The following is a 22095-nucleotide window of genomic DNA, read 5'->3' as shown; positions in this document are numbered from 1 at the left end:
TCGAACTTGCTCTGCTCATTCCTATTGTATGCATGACGGGCATATAGAGTTCTTTCGAGGGGGATAGAACCATAAACATAATATATTTAAAAAATACTTACAAGTAAACCTTACGTTTGGGTGAATCGAGTTGCTGACTGAGACACATATGAGAAAGTAGTACTAAATGTGGTCAGTATTTCAGTGAAGTTGTAGGTGCGAAGCTCCAGGGGTTTAGAAGATACAGCTACCAGAACATCACATGGAAGTACAGAATAGTTGTCATACAGTTGGAGGTAAAAGCTCTGTAAGACCTCTTGTAACGACAAAAGGTGAATAACAAATATATGGGTACATATTAGGACTAGGAGGAAGTCATATAGTGAGGGTATACCTGACGGCGGCCATCTTGAAATCCGCCATTTTGAATTAAGGTTAAGTTTTTAAAATAGGAATAGGGTCATGTGATACATGATTTAAGGCGCAAATTTAATCAGAAGAACAATGGTGACGTTAATTTTGATTTACGCGCAATTGGTAAAAAGTTACAGGGAAATTAAATATTGTTGCAGTATATATATTAGTTCCCACTTTGTAAATTTTGTGTTAATGATAATAATTAAATAAAAAGCAGGTGGATACATATTAGATCTATGGTAAGAGTTGCCTTGATGGCGGCCATGTTCAAATCCGCCATTTTGAATCAGACAAAGGTTTTAAACTAAACGCAGAACAGTGACACCTTATTAATAGCAAATTTTACCATAACTCCAACGGTATAACCATTTTTGCTTTATCATTAACCAGCACAAAATTAAATGGATCGCTCCTAACGACTACTGAATTGACGGAATTATTAACGACAAATGTGTCACTCCTCGAGTGTAACTCGATTGCTTTTGTCAGGTGTGCTCACTGTGAGCATAGCATTTGTGCAAGTCATGCACTCTTTTCAGAACTACATTTTGATTGTACTAACTGAGGACTTTTCTGGAAGAAAGACCCAAGTTCAATTATGACTCAATTCCACTTTGGTCATTTTTTCCTTCAATTAGCAACTTGTTTATGCGATAACAAATGCTGGTTAATGATAAAGCAAAAATGGTTATACCGTTAGATTTACGGTAAAATTTGCTATTAATAAGGTGTCAATGTTATGCGTTTTGTTTAAAACTTTTGTCTAATTCAAAATGGCGGATTTGAACATGGCCGGCACCAAGTCAACTCTTACCATAGACCTAATATTTATTCATCTACTTTTTATTTAATTATTATCATTAACACAAAATTTACAAGGTGGGGTAAAGGACTAATACATATGCTTCAACAATATTTAATTTCCCTGTAACTTTTTACCAATTGCGCGTAAATCAAAATTAACGTCACCATTGTTCTTCTGATTAAATTTGCGCCTTAAATCATGTATCACATGACCCTATTCCTATTTTAAAAACTTAACCTTAATTCAAAATGGCGGATTTCAAGATGGCCGCCGTCAGGTATACCCTCACTATATGACTTCCTCCTAGTCCTAATATGTACCCATATATTTGTTATTCACCTTTTGTCGTTACAAGAGGTCTTACAGAGCTTTTACATCCAACTGTATGACAACTATTCTGTACTTCCATGTGATGTTCTGGTAGCTGTATCTTCTAAGCCCCTGGAGCTTCGCACCTATAACTTCACTGAAATACTGACCACATTTAGTACTACTTTTTCATATGTGTCTCAGTCAGCAACTCGATTCACCCAAACGTAAGGTTTACTTGTTAGTTTCACGGCTTTCTTCCCAGGGGTAAAGGGATGGTAGGTATCCAGCATTTCTTATAAGTACCTTATTTGAAATATGTAAAACAGTAACAAGTGGACAATACAATATACACATATCTTCTTATCTTCAGTTTTAATTGCTGATTTCAATTGCAATTAACAATTACAATTAACAATTACAAGTTTCAATTGTCAATTGCAATTAACAATTGAATGTTTCAATTGCACCCTTTGCAATTGACAATTAACAATTAAAAGTTTCAATTGCCTGGTGACCAATTAACAATTAACAATTGACGAAAATTTAATTGCAAATTTTATGATTGAATTCAATTGCAATTGAAATTAATTGTCAATTACAAATTGAAATCAATTGCAATTGAAATCAATTGCAATTGATTTTCAGAGCAATTACTTTCAATTGATTGATCAATTGCAATTGATTTCAATTGATTTTGCCCAACACTGGTAACAAGTAAATAACAGAGCTATATGACGGAATGCGAGGCAGTAAATCAAAACAAAATCCACACATATCATTGTTGATCAAAAAATACCTCAAAAGTCCCCTGAATGAAAAATGTATAGATATCAGCTATCAAAAATGCCTCTTAACATCACATATAATAGAAGGGATAGTTGATATTAAGAAAATGAAAATATAAGGTTTCCTAAGAAACCAATAGTGCAAAATGAACATCGCTTTACTGTATGTCCTTGTACGCATCGAATAGCACGGAAACAGAGTCAACAGTTTCAGGCTTTAGAGCATTTCTCCGTTCCTGAGTACTAAAATCTCTTTCAGTAGACGCACTAGAAGCAGGGATAACGAGATACTGACGCGTTAATTTACACAATTTTGGTAATGTTTGTTCTTGTTGCTTCCACCACTGCAGTATATCTAGTTCTCTTACACATGATGACATGTTGAGGTAGATGTCTACTTCATCATCAAATTCACCAGAGACTGAATGTCGACCTTCCCAATCCATTAGTTTATTCTTCTTGGTAGGTGGTTCTAAGTTATGCCAACTAGCCTAAAGGAGACGATGGTGAGAAATAAATGAAATAGTGGAGTAAATAAAGTGGAAGGAAACAGGAGAACGCCGCAAACCCCCCACACGGTGTTTGTCCACCACAAAGTTTACTTGGCGAGAGCTCGGATCAAACCAGGGACCCCATACACCAGAGGTGAACGCTCAACCACTGAGCTACCGTTCCAGGAACACCTAATCGACCCTGGCGATTTGGTGATTTATTTGATCATTATATTTTGTTATATTTGTAGCATCATACTATAAACAATACATGAACATGTAACACCATTCGATATTTGCCTTGCTAATTGAACATTACTACAAATTGCACTGATCTTATGAGCACGCCAGTTTATGGTTTTGCCCTCCGTGGTCCAATGGTAGCGTACCAAACTTGAATTTATCATACGTTCTTTAGGTAACTACAGCTCAGGCTGAATGGATGATGATGGGATGAATTGGTGGAAAGAAAACAGTGGGAGGAAGCGGGACCACCCCAGAAACTCCCATGCACACGATGTTTGTCCACAACAAAGCTCACATAGCATGAGCAGGGATTGATCCGACGACCTCTAGCACCAGATGTGAGTGTTTTTTCTATTGAGCCACTATTCTCCCTCGTAGATCAAGCATCGGTTCACATTCTACGCAGACCGGCCATAATAACTAGCATTTCTCAATTTTATTCTGTACTTAGAAGGTAAATTCGGTACCACCAGACATGTCAACTCTGACGCGAAGTCGTAGCACTTGTAGTAGTATTAGCAGTGGTCGTAGTAGTAATAGTAGAAGTAGTAATAGTAGTAGTAGAAGTTGTAATAGTAATAGTATTACCAGTACATCGCAATCTTGAATAAAGAGTCAGTTTCCCAAACACATTACGATTAACATAGGCTGACAGTAAGACCGTACAAACACGGCAAAAATAGAGGTAGTGGAGGACATTAAAAAAACAAATAGGCTGACAACATTAGTTTCCGAACCGTCTTTCAGAGTATCCGGGCCGAACCGGGCGCGCCCGGCCCGTGCAGGGCTCTGATCCAAACTCTTTGCATTCTGAAAAATCTGGGAAACGGTTCGGTTCGATCAATGAACGAAGTATCTTCATTATCATCTACCACAGAAAGGTCTTGGCAAGCCTTTTGACGAAAAACTAAAATATTAGCAATTCCTGCACCGAAGAGCATTATAATTTCATCTCGAAAGTGTTCTACAACTTTCTCAATAGCATACCTTCTTTTACATCTTCCTCCGCTTTTGATCTAAAGATAATGATATTGAAAATGAAATTCCAAATTTTGTTATTATTTGTTCTGATTTCTCTGGTGACCTCAGACAGAGCTTTTTGCTCCTCATTTTTGCTTTCAACAGTAGTAACACTGACCTTTACATTGCGCTGACTCATAAATAATTTTCTGCTTTTATCGTGGTAACTCGCGTCTGCTGCATGAAGATCACTTACTGCACTGGAAACACGGACGCGAATTTCATCAGCCCATTTATCTTTTTTATTACAAACAATCAAAATAGTATCCTTGAATGTTGGCTTATCTACACCACGGTTAGCTGTTCTGCAAAGTTTTGATTTTCTCCACCTGTTTGGATGTTTCTCTCTCTCTCTCTTTCTCTCTTTCAATGATACAATCTTCACTACAAAACAAGCAGTACTACGTCATTGAGATCTACGCATAAGCTTCTCAGGAATGTTTACGTCTAAACTACATTTAGATGTATTTTTCGTAAAATGTCTTAAACTATGATCTCTTGAAGTGTATGAAGATACAAATGATTTATGAGCTTTTAACTTTTGATCTGAATTTTCGCTTAATATTTCTTGCAGTTTTATGTGAAAATTATTATGTCTTTGCTCACTAGCCAGAATAATGGATTACACTCCCTTCGACCCAATTGATATTAATGTACTTGAATTCTAGTTACACATAGCAGTATCTTTAAACATATATCCAGCCATTTCTTGTTACTGAAGATAATTATTTAACAATAAAAAATGAATGTTTCAAACTTATTAAAGTAGATAGTCATCATCATCATCATCATCATAGGTATTCTGCCTTTATTGGCAGGTCACTTGCCGCAGCTGAGAAGCTTCCATGCTCCACGGTCCTCCGCTAACCTTTTCGTCTTCGCGTATGATCTTTCTGTTTTAATATCATCCATTAATTGTAGTCTCCTTCGCCCCCTCCCTCTCTTTCCCGCCACGATACCCTCTAGGACGTCCCTCATGATAAATCTCTTCTTAGGCAATGTCCCAACCAGTTTCTCTTCCTCTTCCTAATAATATCTAAAAGTGTTCTTTTCTCACCCACCATTTCTAACACTCTCTCATTCGTTTTCCGCTCGACCCAACTAGCGACCAACAGCGAGTAGATAGAGTAGTTTGTTCGATATTTGGACGCAAAATTACAACATTTATTTTCGTTCCTCAGTTAATAACAGAAGAGTGTATGTCAACGTACAATAATCCAAGGCATAAATCTATTTTTTTTCTATACCTAAAGGACTGCAGAGAAAACGTTCAAAAATATTTATTACACCTTCATGAAAGTTGTCCTTTCATATAAACAAAAATATTTATACTAGTAATTAATTGGAGTTCGTAACACTGTTAAACATCGTGAACATGAATTTGTTCTATAGTACAAAATTTCCCTTGACAAAGGTTATTTGCTCTGCAAAATTTCAAAGTAATTACTGAAGGTCTTGCTGGTTTAAGAAGCAACTTTGTATCTTCAGAAAAGAAGCCATTAAACCGCAGGGCGCCATATTGAAAAGGGTTTGTATATGAAAATGCCCAACAATGCCGAGATGGCACACTTCGGATTTCTATTCTGTGGATTAAGATCTTTCAAATTCCGGTAAAAACTTTGGGCCTACCTCCATACAAGATACACCTTAGATTCTGCTAGGCTATATTGAGATTTAAGCTTGATATTGAATTCTATAAAAAGAATTACCTTCTTTCCTGTGCAGGTGTGTTTCTTGATCTTTCACTAACATAATAGATTATTATTTAAAGAAAGAGAAAACAGACACAACGAGATTGTATTCGTAATGTTTAGGCCTTTCTGAATGCGAGTGCTCTTTCCCTCCCCTTTGTTGTTAATGATGAGGTAGCCTACTTAAAATCGTGGCTTTTAAGATTTGTTCTTTCTGGAGAAAGGGGGAAGTAAATGATGCCATTTCACGGGGCGGCAAATTGCCTAGAGGCGGTCCTGGTGGCATGGTGTCTTTGGAAGGGGCGTCATTGAAGGAAATTCGGAAATCAATGTTGCTATTCAATGCCGTTAAATAATCTTAAAGTTGCCTTAATTTCCCCAAATTTCTATCAATAACTTTCCCTTCCATATACATCATTGCCACATACCACATACTACTGGAAAGACCATTTCATCACCATTCGAGTGCGCTATGTCTCACAGGATGAGCAATACAAGGTCTGTATGATAAGTAATGAGACTCGCCGCGCCGCGGCGCGCGTGTCGCTGGAGCGGGTTTGTCGGTGATGGAGGATGTAGGGGGGGGGGTCCGAGCAAAGCAACGCACCGCGCGTCAGTTGTAGTGATGGGCACTATCGAATACTTTTTCCTATCGAATGATCATTCGATAGTTGTTTTGAACTATCGATAGTTTTTATTCGATAGTCCGATAGTTTTTTCATTCATTCAAATATCGTGTTCTTAACGTGCTCCTCTGCTACCTAAACATTCATTCGATAGTCTGCCTGACAAATGTACACTGGACTAGACTCCCTGGAGTCTCTAGGGAGAGGTCCACAGATTGACAAGGCGGTTAAGGAGGGAAGAGCGTTGTTTACAAGTAGAAGCAGAAGCGCGGTACCGCGTCGTTCGAATGAAAGGTCGGCGACTAAAGAAATTCGTTTCTCCTTTGCAGTGTTTATAACAGATTTTTTCCTCAGCTACTATTCAACCCAATCTCTGGTTTATTTTATTTATTTTTTTATGTTCATGCTATTATATCAAACATATTATTGATAACACTAAAAGTGAAACAAAAAATACATTTCGAGGATGCAAAGATTGCTTGGCGATTGTTTTTTTTCTGAAGCAGTCTTTACTAACGAAAACCAGGAAAAACCTCACTCAGGATGGCTGACCAGAAAAAGATGTTACATCTTTTCGATCGAGTTACCCCACTGGGAATCGAACCGGGGACCGCTCGCACCAAAGGCGAGAGCGTTAGCGACTACGCCACGCAGGGCCAAGTGGTAGAATTGAAATAAGGATAGCAATCTCCTTAATTGTTGGGACTGCAACAGTATTTGTGGGTAGAGTAGACATAACCCGATAAAGAATATCTATTTTTTTTTAAATTTTCATTATTTTCCCCTTTTTTATATTTGTCTATTCAGATACCTTATGATGCTTCGCCTATATCGGCGAAACTCTGTCTTCAACATTGGGGGGGGGGGATGGCTACGATCATTCCATTTTTTTTCTATTTATGTTTTAAATATTTACGATATAAAGTTGAAAAACAATACTGTAGAGCAGTAGTTCTCAAAGTGGGGTTCGTGGAATCTAGCCAGGGGGTCCGTGACTCCTAAAAATTGAAATGTGTTGTAATAAAATGGAACTCACACCTGTTAGGCAAGAAGTATTTTTTCGGTTACTAAAGCAGTTACTAAAAAGAAAGCAATTAGAAATTACACCTACGTGTGTAAATTTAAATGTTTTCCTACTTTACTAAATTTCTGCCCTGAGGCTAGTCAACCGTTATATAGGACTACTTGAAGTGAGAGAAATTTCTTCTTTGTTAGGACACTTTTTCAAGAGCACTTGTACATTAACTGTACGATGCCTTGGAATTTCGTGGATTTCAACTTCAAGTGGCGGAAAGCTCCCAGCACTACCATCAATTCCACATTTTTTAAAAAGTAAATGTTATTCATTTCTGTGCTTATAAACATCAATCCTCTCCCAATTCTGGTATTTAAGAAACTAAAAACCTATGAGAAACCCCTCCCAAAATGTTCCTACATCCGCCACTGCGAGTAATTTATGACTCAAATTGATTTGTGTGTGTGCTGTCAATACAAAGAGTTATCTAAAAAGGTATTGCAACATTTGATGTCTTTCCCTACCACTTACTTATGCAAGCAGACCTTTCCTGCTCTTTGCAGTATTACAGCTTTAAAGCGAAATCGTCTTAATAATGGAATCGGACCTAAGATTGGTGGTAACAAAAATTATTCCACATTTCAATGCAATTATAGAGAAACACAAAGAATTTCATTTCTCACATTAGTGACCCCACAGATTTGAGAACGTTGTTTATCAAGTGAATTTCCTTTTTTTAAAAAAATGACTTTTAGTCTTGAAAGTTACTGTATTTTCAATTGAAATTTCGTTCACTAGGAAACAATCATGTATCTTTAGAATAAATTACTTATTCCATTATTTTTCTTGTCAGTAATAATTCTAATTAGTATATTTTAATAGCATGTGAAATTTCAAATTAGCATTGCAAGGGGGTCCGCAGCTCACTTTCCAAATGAACAGGGGGTCCGCGTTATCGGAAAGTTTGAGAACCACTGCTGTAGAGGATCAGGGGAGCAGAGTTGTCTTCAACACTGAAAGGAAGTCGGACAAAAATCATCACATTTCTCCCGAAAAAGCACATTTCAAATCGAATTATTGGGGGGACATGTCCCCTTCATTCCCCCAGGATTTGCGCCAGTGCCTAAAAATACTAATATGATGACTGTGTATTCCAGTCAGAAAGTGTCCTCAAGCCACTGGTATCATAATGTCCCTTGCGCTAACCAACCTTCCCCTTATCTCATAATACTAATAAAAAAAAAAAAAGAATTTTCATTTAAAGGCATAACTGTTGAGCATTAAATTAGATTTCATTTCTACCTTAAATTCTTTAAAAAACCTATTTTAAACATCACTAAGTTAAGAACCTATAAATATTTTCAGTCCAATTATGAAATTATAATATTGTCACAAGAAAGAAAGATTAGTATTTTCAAAATTTTAATTACGGTAAGTAAAATCACAAGATTTTCCTCTTCGCAGCATATACTACATATATTTTATCTTTATCATAACTGGTGCGCGCTTGAAAATTGCTGAGATTAGATGACAGTTGTCCACGTAGGGTAAATTAACTCTCCTCTTAGATCGGGGCATCTCTTTTCGGGATGCAATACCCCTCGAAATGGAACTTGAAGGGGAATTATACGCTCCCCTCTCTCCTCTGGTGACACCATAACGTTGTAAAATGAACATATGTATGCAGTCACTTCTTTCCTCAATTCTCCGTTGCCTGCCATTGGCTGAAATTCATTCGATAGTTTTTAACAGTCTACTATTGGTTGAAATTCATTCGGTAGCGAAAAGCTAGTAGTGATATTAAGCCTTCTTCAGGGCCTCATAGAAAGACACTACGGCTCCTGAAGTCTTAATATAACTATCTATAGTACGAAACATTTCAACAGGCTGGAATTCACTCGCTGCTGTTCAGAAACATTCACGTGGCCGGAATAGGGGGTAATAACACTTCTGGTTTCTCCCTTTCAACATACAGCAAAGCAGCAGGGCCGCCTAACGGTAAACTATCGATAGTCTGGACTGGAGAACGAAAGAGCCTGTCAAATAGTTAAGCTCAAGTGTTTGCCTCTACAAAGAAAAAAAATCATTCGATAGTCTGTAGGGCCTATCGAATACATTCGATAGTACAAAACTATCGAATAATTCGATAGTATTCATTCGATAGTGCCCATCACTAGTCAGTTGGCTCCGAGCCTTAGTGGAGCGCGGACAAGCCTTGGACAAAGCCCTTGTGAACATTCTTGTCACGGCGGAAAATCAACAAACATGGAGGGTTCCATCGAACAGCGTTATGCGATCAAATTTTGCGTTCGCCTGGGGAAAACGGCTACTCAGACGCTTTCTCTCATCACGGAGGCCTACAAAGAGGAAGCCCTATCCAAAGCCCAGGTGTTTCGTTGGCACAGTGCGTTCCGGAACGGCCGGGAAAGCGTTGAGGATCTGGAGAGGGCTGGACGCCCGACAACAGTGACTACGGACGAAACTGTGGCAAAAGTGAGGGATCTCCTGAACTCAGACCGTCGATTATCGTTGAGATTGATTGCTGATGAACTCGATATGAACCACACAACAGTGCACAAGATTGTGACGGAACAATTGGGAATGAGAAAAATCTGTGCGAAACTGGTGCCGCGAGTGTTGACTGACGAACAAAAGCAACGACGTGTTGATTGTTGTCAGGAACTGTTGAACCTCATGAACAGTGACCCTAACTTTGAAGATGACGTCATAACAGGTGACGAGTCGTGGGTGTTCCAGTACGACCCTGAAACGAAACGTCAAAGCGCGGAGTGGCACACTCCTGCGTCCCCGCGCCCCAAGAAGGCCAGAATGTCGAAGTCAAAGGTGAAAACAATGTTGATTGTTTTTTTTGACAATGTGGGGGTGGTCCACAAGGAGTTTGTACCCCAAGGACAAGCCGTCAACGCCGCCTTCTACAAACAAGTCCTTGAGAGACTGCACAGGAGCGTCAAGCGGAAAAGACCGGCGATCGCTAGCCGGTGGAAGTTGCATCACGACAATGCCCCTGCCCACACCGCCTTCTTAGTGACCTCCTTTTTGACCCGGATTGGGGTGGAAGTCCTTCCACAACCACCCTACAGCCCAGATGTGAGCCCGGCCGACTTCTTCCTCTTCCCGAAGCTGAAGCCACGCTTGAAAGGAACCCGTTTTGCAGACGTCACAGCCATCCAAGCAGCCGTGACCACATTTCTAAAGGACATGCCGGCTGCTGACTTCCAGGGGGCGTTTGCAGCGTGGAAACATCGATTGCAGAAGTGCATCGACGCAAGAGGAGAGTACTTCGAAAGCTTTTAAGTCCCTGTACAGATCAGATCAATAAAACAATGTTTCCAGACCTGGTCTCATTACTTATCATACAAACCCTGTAAACAACTTAAAATCAGAAGTGATGTAAGTGTTCGTAGTACTTCGATCTCCCATATGCAGAATGTACTTCGGCACCATCTGTTGGCGGTGTAGTCGACTAAATCGTAACAATCAAACATCATCATATTTCGACATGCATGGCTTCATATATTTCGGCATGCACTTTCGTAATTCCGTCCATTTGTAATTTAAGGAAGACAATAATTATTAGTATTTTTGGGCTAAATGTCTTATAAATGATACTGTACTGTTTGGCCGCACAATTACACTAACAGTTTTGTTAGATGTAAATACAGTGGACTCACTCTTACCTGACTTCTCTTTAACTACCCACCTTCCAAGAAATGAGTCATTTTCGATATCAGTTACGTCGGTGCTCCACAAAATATTGCTGATATGCCTTAACATGCGCGGCAACTACGTGGGTGCTCCAGGGCTTCGGCACCTACAAGATTTTAAGTTTAGATCCGGGTATGAACCCGTTTCTCTTGCGTTTAAGTCAGCCGTGTTACCGACTTAGCTAGGGAAGCCCCCAACTTATCCTTATAGTACCGGCATATTTTACTTTATCACAGTACAGCCCTTTATGACAGTGTTTATACAAGATTTTAACTAAAATCAATCAAAACTCGAGGCTTTCCTGGAAACAGGCTAACACGTCCCGCCATTGATATGCACCCACATAAATTTTAAGAAGTCGGCGCCGCTGTGCCTTAATGGCACTGTTGTAGGGATAAAAGTAGAGCTTAAATTTAGGTACTACAATATTCAGTGCCGTCAAGACACCCGTACTTAACCAATCTCGTATTGGTAATCTTAAAAAGTCTTTTAGCTGAAATGAATTGCTTCACACAGAAGTATGTTTTACATCCGACTTTTATAGCCTTTCACTGTGGTGTTAGCATGAACATTTAGGAAGTGTAGAGTGTTTGATGTGGTGTAGGGAATTTGTATATGCCAGAAACACATTTCTCTCTGACTAACCTGCTGTTGATGTCAGGGCCGCATTAAGGGAGGGGCTTAGGGGAGTTGTAGCCCCGGGCCTCCACTCTGATCAAAATCTCAGCTGGCTGTCTAAAAAGAATCATACAAAGATACAATCATCATCATACGACAAAATATACCAAAAATATAAAACATAGTCCCTTAACGTTCCTATACTTCCACAGAAATGTATTAGGCGAAGTCAGCAGGGGCCACATATTTTTTCTAGCACCAGGCCTCCAGATGGATTAATCCGGCCCTGCTTGATGCTGTAGATAGTTTCCCTTTTATGAACCTGGAAACGGTTTGTTCTTGTATATCTCTGAATGAGACTAAATGCGAAATCTCTACTACGTATCCTGTAGAACTTAGAATGAGGATAGATGGTAAATGAAAATGTTATCTCAGAGGATAGATTGAGATCAGAGCATGGTGGATTAGGCTGTATATCTCTGAAAGGTATTGGTCAGCTAATTACGGGTGACTATACTAGAAAGCGAATGAATAAAACTAGAAAATCTTCAGTTTATACACCACGGAAGAGATAGTACTGAAACGTAGAAAAAAGTATTACTTGTGGTGTCTCAAATCCAAAATCTCGAAGTGTGCTGAAAAGTTTCAGTTTAAGAGAAATACGTTGATCAGCATAATGTAGCTAAGAAACTCTTAAACAGTTTGTTTCAATTTGTTGCATACATAGGTTTACATGGTTACGGAAGTTACACAATGGAACAGAATTCACATATGTAGACATATCACTGTTCATTTCCGGCTTGTCTGGACAAGTTATTAAGTGGATACCAAAAATACAAAACTAATTAAAAAAATGAAATGAAATCGTCGAGTTTTACGTCCCACGGTTAGGCCGGTTAGGCTAAAGGAGACGGTGATGATGAGTGATATGGTGGAATGAAGAAAGTGGGAGGAAACGGGAGAACCCCGAGAAAACCCACGCACACTGTGTTTGTACACCACAAAGTTCACTTGGTGGGAGCTGGGATCGAACCCGGGACCCCAAGCACCAGAGGTGAACGCTCTACCACTGAGCCACCGCGGCCCCAAAACTAATAAATCTACGTGCGTTAAATAAACATATAGATTTCGATAAAGTTAAAATACTTATTTCCGTTTTTACTTTCTGAGTTTCACAATATACAATTCTACCAATCACATATTTTTTAAAGTTATTTTTTTAAATGTTTTTAAGTCCAAATGTGTTTTACTTCGTTTAGTAAATATGTTTATAAAGTACAGTAGTGTATTTCATTCAGTATTGTATACTCAATTTGATTTTTTTTTTTCAGTTTTGTGGTTTTTCTTCCATCAATACACATACACCGTAAATAAGCGTGGGTGTTTTGTGTGATAATCCACTGTGCTATTTACAATATATAGTATTTCGTACAACTGAGTCTCACTGGAGCAGCATGTAGTCAAAACTTCTGATTTTGGTAACTTAAATTAATTGAACTATAATCCTGTAAGCCTTATTAACAATTATAGAGATGATATATAATTTAAGAGCTGTGAGATAGTGATTTTCGTTTTAACCGACTTTTTAGTCATCCGACCAGAGTCCGTTCCCGTGGTAGTCGTTTTAACAGAGTCTACTGTTTTCAGAAAATTGGTCTTCTTTGATTTTAATATTTCAGTTTTTGGCTCCTTTTTCCCTTTCTACGAACATTTATGAATATTCTCAATGTATGGCGTGCTAACTTAAAAAAAAAAAAAATGTTTCGATACGACAATAAAGGGACTATAAGCAGGGTTCGAATCAATGGTGACGTGTTGTTTGCCACGACTCGGTTTTCGTGTTGTTTGCCACGATTTTGCCACAGTATTTGCATTCCGATCTTATCAGATCCCATTATCGTGAAAATTCACACACACCTTGAGTAAAAAGAAGGGTTGCCAGGCACCTCTGTTTTTCGATCCTGTAGAACAAATGGTAAATGTTCTCTCCTTTGAGACGAGAGAGGTTTCATTAGATTCGCTACTGAAAGAGAAGTTTCAAACAAATGAACACAAAACATCAGTAATATCGCAATAGCTTAGTAAATTGATATAATTGCATTTTTTCTTTTAACGAAGTTCTTAATATCGTTTGATGTTTATATAATGTTTTGTTTTCGCTATGTTACGCGACTAAATAACTACCGCCTTCTGCGGAGTCGTTTTGACATATGATTAGCGTCATACTAAAGACCTGACTACTGCACGAAACATACGTTAGTCGAACTCTTTAGTATGACACTAATCATGCGTCAAAACGACTCTGCATAAGGCCTCTAGAATTTATATACTTAAGAAAAATTAAATGAAATGTTTCAATTTTACGTCTCATGGTTATGTCGTGTAAACTAAAGGATATGATAATGATAAGAAAGAATGAAAAATAGTGTAATTTGATCTCCAGAAAGAACATGAAACAGGGACGTCATTTAGGGAGGGCAGGAGGGGGCAATTGCCCCCAAGAGTTTCAGGAATGGATATACTTTAATCAATTGTCTACTAATATATTAGATCAAAACGTGAAATTCTTATGTCGGTGGTGCTCCTGTCCCCCCTCCCAAGCAAAGTCTGAAATGACGCCTCTGGTATGAAATATTTAAAAAGATAATATTGCACTCCCTCCGGAAGGTTCGATTTCCCGGGTGATCCTGATGATATGCCTAGATTTAATGTTGACTATACAGTCGAACACAAACATAAATTGTATGCCATATTAATATTATTTTTGAAAATGCATTTGGAGAGTTTCTAAGCAAACAAATTATTACCTCGGGTGCTTGAATTTATCTTGAATAAATTTAATTGTGGCCTTAACAGCCGATAGCGCAGTAACCCAATAATGCCTGGATAGTTTATATTGTATGCATTATGTTTATAAATATAATAGATTTTATTGTTATAATATGGTCAACTGGCAACTCTCAGCATATGAATAGATTTTGTTTAAATCTTCACTATTGTGATATACGATAAGCTAGAGAGAACAATACCATGGCAAACAATACAAAAATCGAGTCGTGGCAAACAACACGCAATCGAATCAACGAGAGGGTGACAGGAATATCCCCTGTAATTTTCCCGGCTCGTCAAAGAATTTCTTCCTTGTCAGGGAAATATTTCCCTATTCCATATACATCACTGTGTTTAAAAAAAAAAGTTTCGGATATACTGTATATCTGGAAATCCCCTCCTCGTAAAACAGATTAATTCGAACCCTGACTATAAGATTGTGTTAAAAGATGACAGAAGCTCAACATCAGCAAAATATCTTCCACAACACCTTCATCTCTGAAATCAAAGCATTTGTTGAAGTAACTTATTCTTATTTAAATGTGAGGCATCCATTTTAGTCGTAGTTTTGCCGTGTACTTTTTGAAACACCCTATATTGGCCAATAATTATCACTTGTTGTACTTACAATAAAGTAAGGAATATATTCTTTTGTTCCTATTCCCACTACACTGACCACTGGTACAATGAAGAAGGTTCCAAAGACTCCAAGCGTAAATCGCCGTTTCATTTCAAATTGTCTCAAGGGGAAGATCAAATGAATTAAAAGAGTACAGGCAGCCAGTATCTGTTAAAAAAAAAAAAAAAAAAGTCAAAACAACATATACATTGTATGGAATAAAATTAGATATTAGTTAATAAACTTAATTTGGATTTTTGACAATTTCTTGTAGCAAATGATTTAAAATTTGAGTCAAGATTCTGTGAGAGGTAATACATGCCGGTAAATAAACATAACCTGTAATTTATTTTTTTAAATCCAAATTGCTCATTCTTTATATATTCAGAGGTGGATCTAGAATGTAAAAACTGGGGGATCAGCCAGAAGGCAGACTACGATAAGTGTATCATGATTTTAATATAAACTTTCAAAAATATATAAATAACAGGTTCAGTTATTTTTGACACTCAAAAAACTGTGGGACCTAGGCTCCCCGGCCCCCGGATAGATCCGCCACTGTATATATTGGAACTTTTTGAAGGTTTCAACACGAGGAAATATTATTATCAAATAGGGATACGCACGAGACAAGATTTGAGGCTGTCTCGTCTCGAAAATGTTCTGTAAAAGTTATGTCTCGACTCGAATTTTGTCGAAAATTCTGTCTCGTCTCGTCACGTTCACATCCCTGTTATCCAAGATATTTTCAATCTTTTTGTTCAATATTAGCGTAAAATTACTAAATTGGAAATCAAAGGCATAAGCGTGGCCAAACATTAAAGTAATAAACAACACAGGAATTTTAGTGCTTTATACAGAAAACGTGAACAAGCAATTCAGAAAACGACACACTGTTGCTATAAGCTCCAGTGGCAGATCGACTCACACGGATTGCATAAACTACTGGGAACACATTCACTCCAGGAGCATTTTTACTGAAGCCAAGAAATCCATCTCCTTTTTTACATTATATAAAATAAATCAAGTAGTCCCGGTACTTGTGCAAGACTCTTGCGCAAGAGTCTTGGTCTTGGTCTTCCAGGTATGGTCTTGGTCTTGGTATTGATCTTGCACCCCTGGTCTTGGTCTTGGTCTTGATCTTGCACCCCTGGTCTTGGTCTTGGTCTTGGTCTTGCATGCAAGACTCTTGCAAAAACTGCAAGACCAAGACTCTTGCGCTCATCACTAGTGCTTTATTGCTTTCATTTGCAGAAGAGATATATGAGTAACCTGCTATTTACATTTTATTTCATTTAATCAGTATACAGTAGATAATGAACATATTTACCTTCCAGTTTTACAGAAAGTCTTGAACGTGTATTTTTCGAGAATTCAATACAAATATATTTGTTACCACACCGATACCTTGTATAGTACGCAACACTGATCATTGAAGTTTCAAAATGAAAATGAAATCTTTGAGTTTTACGTCCCACGGTTATGCCGGTTAGGCTAAAGGAGACGGTGATAATGAGAGATGAGTGAAATGGTGGAATGAATAAAGTGGGAGGAAACGGGAGAACCCCGAGAAAACCCACGAGCACGGTGTTTGTCCACCACAAAGTTCACTTGGCCATTGAAGTTTCACTTCGAAGAACACTATTTTCGTGAATTCAGATCTAAACATGAAACTTCATGAAGTCTTTTTTTTTCTATCATAAAATAACTATAGATTATTACCTGCAGAATCCCAATATTTGTATCTAAACCGTTAACTTGGCTATATATCAAGTAAAAATTGTAAATTTTGTTTCGAATAGCCGAATATCAAACTTCTCTGTTTTCTTACGTAAACCAACAAGTCAATCGTCCACCCGATATAATCGAGGAAAATAGTTGATGACAAATGAAGTAGATAAAACCAAAGGTCAACAGTTCCATCAACCTTTTCTATTAACTAACACAGGTGAAATAATGGAATAAGAAATAAATAAATGAAGTGTGAATAGTAAAAACTCAGGAGGTCAGAAAATGATGGAAGAATTGGGGGAATGAGAAGGTGGGAGAAAACCCACAGAACACGGTGTTGTCCACCACAGACTTACTTGGCCGGGGATCGAACCAGGAACCTCACACACCATTAGTGAGTGCTCTACCACTGAGCCACTGTGCCCCCCCCCCCCTTTGTTAGCAAGAAAGTTACAAATTTGGAAGTGATTAAACACAAGAAGAGAAGTTGATTTGAAAGAACATCGTTTGGGAGAAAGAAAGCGTATTTGAGGGCTTGAACAAAAATTAAGCGAGAAGATACTCAAGTGCGTTGATAGATTGTATTGAGAAGAATATATATCTCTTGGAACGATGGTTCAGTAAGTCGTAGAGCGCTTACATCTGGCCCAATGTGACCTTGTTCGATCACAGGCTTTGAAAATTTGTGATGGGCAACACTGTGTCCATCAGATTTTTTTTTTTTTTTGAGCTCTTCCGCCTCTTCCTCCATTATCATTCCAGCAATTTTCCTACCATCTTTCAATTTCATTAGTCATTCTTCTTCTATAGTCTATAAGGCATAATAATGGAGTGTAAAATTGTGTCTGTAGTGTACCTGTCGGTAGTGTCTGAATACTTATAATATTACCAGCCAAAAATGAAATGAAATTTTTGAGTTTTACGTCCCACGGTTATGCCGGTTTTGCTAAAGGACACGGTGATGATGAGAGATGAGTGAAATGGTGGAATGAGGAAAGTGGGAGGAAACGGGAGAACCCCGAAAAACCCACGCACACGGTGTGTGTCCACCACAAAGTTCACTTGCCGGGAGCAGGGTTTGAACCCGGGACCCCAAAGACCAGAGGTGAACGCTCTACCACTGAGCCAATATTACCAGCCATCTTTCATCAATATTATACAGGATGTTTCAAAACAATACCGACAAAGTTTGGGACTGATTCCGGCACCAAGATAAAACAAAAAGTATAGACCAACCTGGGTGCACAAATGCTTCCTTTCGGAGTTATAGGTTGCCGAAAACATGAAAAAATGAACTTTAAAGATAAATAGCTCCAATATTATGGGACCTACCGTAGTCAGGTCAAGACATCACTTAGAAATTAATGTGTGCACTATCCAAAAATACATGTTTCAGAATCCTACAGTACTCACGCAACAATTTTTATAGAGGAAGTTTGTCTAAGAGCATATAATTTGAAGTACTCACTAACTACCTCTATAAAAATTGTTACGGAAGTACCGCAGGATTCTGAAACATCAATAGTTTGATAGAGAACATACTAGTTCCTAAGTGAAATCATGACCCGACTATGGTAGGTCCCATAGTATTGGAGCTTTAAAGTTTATTTATTTTAATGTTTTCGTCAGTCTTTAACTCCGAAAGCAAACATTTGTGTCTTATCTTGGAGTCAGGAATCACTTCCCAAACGTTGTCGGTGTTGTTTTGAAACACCCTGTATACGACAGTTATCTATTCTGTTCTCCAGGTTACCTGCAGTCAGAAAATAATCCTGTAATTTGTTTCCAGAGCTGCTGGCATGTTGGATTTGATTACAGAATTACCCACAGGAAACTACAACTAGAAGTTCCCCTGACATCATACGCTACGAAAGGTTCAACCTAACGATAAAGTTTTAACTACTTACCATTTGAAGTATCTTCAGAACAAAAAGAGATTTGGATGGTGGCTGTGGATCAACGAGCACAGTCATTGGTGATACATTCGGTGGCTCAAGACTCGGTCTCAATTGTCTCGAACCCCGTGAGTTCCTTTTAATTTGGGGCACATTTATGATTCGAGACTTTTTGGTAGGGTCTGCGTAGGAAATTTCTGGTATTGCTATTTCTTCTTCCACCTTCTCTTTTATGCTGCGTTGCTCTGGATTTTCTCTGTATTCTCTAGCTTTTCTTTGCGTTTTCCGTTTAGTCATACTTAGTGTTCACTTTTTACCTGCAGGAAAAATAATCCCAATAAGTTAAAAAAAAAAAATAACTGGACATCATTTTTCAGACTTCCAAACTATACTATCCATACGTATAGAAAGTATTTTATAGAACGTATTTAATAGCTATTTCCATTTGTCCGTCTTATTAACGAGGAAACCGATTTAAGTGCGACACGAAATTGTGGACGAGTTTATGCGCAAGTGTTTGTGTACACAATTAAACCCATTAGAGGGAAAAACCCTCGATCTCAACCGTTTCGGAGATAATAGAGGAATAAGGGGACGGTTGGTGCTCCGATATTTTGCGAATTTTCGCCTATGTTGCGAGTTTGTTTGAAAATGTTTGAATATGTTTGAAAATTGCATTGAAACGTTACAAAAGATGTAACCAGGGTGAAATAAAAGTGGTGTTGAATGCTAAGGTAAGTGGCGTAACATTTACCCGGGGGCCAGAAAAAGAAGGAGCTTAAGGAATAACAAACGCCATTGAAACAAAGAACAAAATTGTATGATATTACATGCTCATATATCACGTCGTTAGTTCGTAGAAAATGAGAAAAGGTGATATAAAATGTATTAATTACATTGCCAAAGGAACAGAGACGTGAACAGAGACGTGACGTATTATGTGAACAAAAATACAATGTTATATTCTGTCCAAAAGTGCTATAGAAAAACAAATTAGATAATATGAATCACAAACACATATTGTTGCAAACGTTGTGTGACATATATTAAAACGCAATGTATGGATCAATAAGCAAAAATATCATCTTCAACTTAAAAAAACAAAAAACGGTACGCCTCATATACTGTATATCACCTACAGTTACGACCGGTTAATAACACTAGTCAACAAGGTTTTTGCCACATGAAAGAAGAATGCTAATCTTTAAGGAACTTTGGCCGCTGAATTCGAATCTGTGCGTGATAGAGAAAAAAACGGATTGCAGTTTTCCCGTGACAGAGGGATTTTCGGGAAATTTCCCCCAAAATTTCCCTTTTCTTCATTTTTGTACCTCTAGCTCGGGTACCCTTAGGCATATAAACGTACAAATTATATTCTAGGTTAGCTTGATTTATACTTAGTAAACCCTGTAAGTTTCATCTGAGTCGCATCATTCTTCATTGAGAAATAAATATATTTATCTAAATATATATGTGTACTGTCCATTTTACCTATACAATAGGTGCAAAAAAATCACATGTAACTTCCACGGGAATTACAATATAAGCAAGGTTTATACTTCATTGGATTTGTAATGAAACATACTTTACAATGATGTATACACCATGTCCGCCATTTTTATAAGAGGGAAATTCTAGAGGGATTTTTCGGGAAATTCCCTAAAAAAGTAGATTTTTTGTCTCATGTCACTGTTCATATAGTGATACAGAAACGGTAATTGTGCCAGATTAATCCTATTGAAAACTGATCTTTAACTCCAAAAGTATACAACAAAATTCTTAGTTTCCTCGCCTTTTAAACATTATTCAAGATAGTAAACAAAAAATTAATATTGACCTACAAAAACAAATATCAATAACTCACAATGGATCAAATGCACAACTGCTTTACAAAGTATGAAAATAAAACATTTGTACTTACAATTAATTCTTCGTTTTGTACCGCCAGCCACTTTCTCTAACTAAAAACCAGCAGTAGTCGCCCATCATATGAGTATCCCATTTACCTCGATAACGTTGCTCCATTTTTTATGTTGTCCTGATGGAATCGTTCCCCTTGTTCGTCACTTACAGCTCCTAAATTCTCAGGGGAAAATTCCAAGTGGGAATGAAGAAATTGAATTTTCAGGGACATTCTACATCCTAACCTTTGATAACTATCCAAAAGCTCTTGAACCAATTGACGGTAATTTTCTGCCTTATGATTTCCCAAAAATCCATACACCACTTTACTGAAAGCTCTCCAGGCGGATAGTTCATCATTATTTAACTTTGTATCAAAGATGTTGTCCTTTAATAGTTTCCGAATTTGGGGCCCGACGAATATCCCCTCTTTTACTTTCGCGTCACTAAGTTTTGGAAACTGACTTCTAAGGTACGCAAAACCGTCTCCATTCTTGTCCATGGCCTTAACAAAGTTTTTCATTAAGCCTAATTTTATATGTAAAGGCGGCAGCAGAATTTTTTTCTGAATTAACTAAGGGAGAATACTTAACATTGTGTTTCCCTGGCATATATGTTTCTCTTGGGGACCATTCTTTTTGAATGTAGTGTGATTCAGTTGCCCTACTGTCCCACAAGCAAAGAAAACAACAGTATTTTGTAAATCCTCCCTGAAGCCCCAGTAATATAGCAATGACCTTTAAATCACTACAAATTTGCCAACAGTACTTGTTATAATGTATCACAACTAACAACACAGACAAACTTTCATAAGTTCCCTTCATCTCTACGGAATATGCCATTGGAATTGATGGTTTAGTGTTCCCATTATGTAGGAAAACAGCCTTAAGGCTTGTTTTAGAGGAGTCGATAAACAACCTCCATTCTTCAGGGATGTGTTGGAAACCTAGTGCATCCATTAAACCATCTATATTTGTACATGCACAGAGGGAATTTTGCATTATATAGTAACCTGAAAATTGTTCATGTCGGTTTCTGAAAATTGAAATTCTGGTGGTAGGAGCCAGTAAATTCCATTCTTGAAGTCTCGATCCGAACAACTCAGCTTGTTGCTTACTCAGATTTAGATCCCTCACTAAGTCATTCAGTCTGGACTGGTTAACAAGAAGAGGTATGTTTTTGGTTGGGCTATAGTTTGGATCAAAGAAAGTTGATGGTTCGGGCAACTCATCTACTTGCTCTTCCGCTGGAGAAGATTCTTCTGATTGTGCGTATGGATCAGGGATTGGGAGTTCAGGTCCATGTGGTATGGGTTTTAGAGCGGATGGAACATTTAGGTACTCAATATTAGATTTTGTTCGTTTAGAATGACCCCAAATTTTTGTTAG

The 22095-nt window shown here is 37.9% G+C and overlaps 2 protein-coding genes across 3 annotated transcripts in view; one reads left to right on the top strand and one right to left on the bottom strand.

The window, feature by feature from the left end:
* Positions 1 to 22095, top strand: part of Adsl (adenylosuccinate lyase) — a 647432-nt gene that overhangs the window by 487601 nt on the left and 137736 nt on the right. The gene's annotated exons all lie outside the window — the stretch shown is intronic.
* The window catches only part of LOC145664928 (uncharacterized), a 28366-nt gene continuing 18028 nt past the window's right edge, over positions 11758 to 22095 (bottom strand). Inside the window, exons 2-4 of the mRNA XM_081732034.1 lie at positions 18818 to 19122; positions 15189 to 15347; positions 11758 to 11848 (exon numbers count right to left, since the gene is read on the bottom strand). Of these exons, the coding sequence (XP_081588160.1) occupies positions 11837 to 11848; positions 15189 to 15347; positions 18818 to 19102 (456 nt within the window). The 5' untranslated portion in view covers positions 19103 to 19122 and the 3' untranslated portion in view covers positions 11758 to 11836. The remainder of the gene's footprint in view (positions 11849 to 15188; positions 15348 to 18817; positions 19123 to 22095) is intronic.

Source organism: Thermobia domestica, chromosome 11, assembly GCF_964235325.1.
Source record: "Thermobia domestica chromosome 11, izTheDome1.hap1.1, whole genome shotgun sequence".
In the NCBI taxonomy this organism is placed as follows: Eukaryota; Metazoa; Arthropoda; class Insecta; order Zygentoma; family Lepismatidae; genus Thermobia; species Thermobia domestica.
Note: the sequence above shows the minus strand (reverse complement) of the source record. Positions and strands in the feature narration are given on the sequence as shown.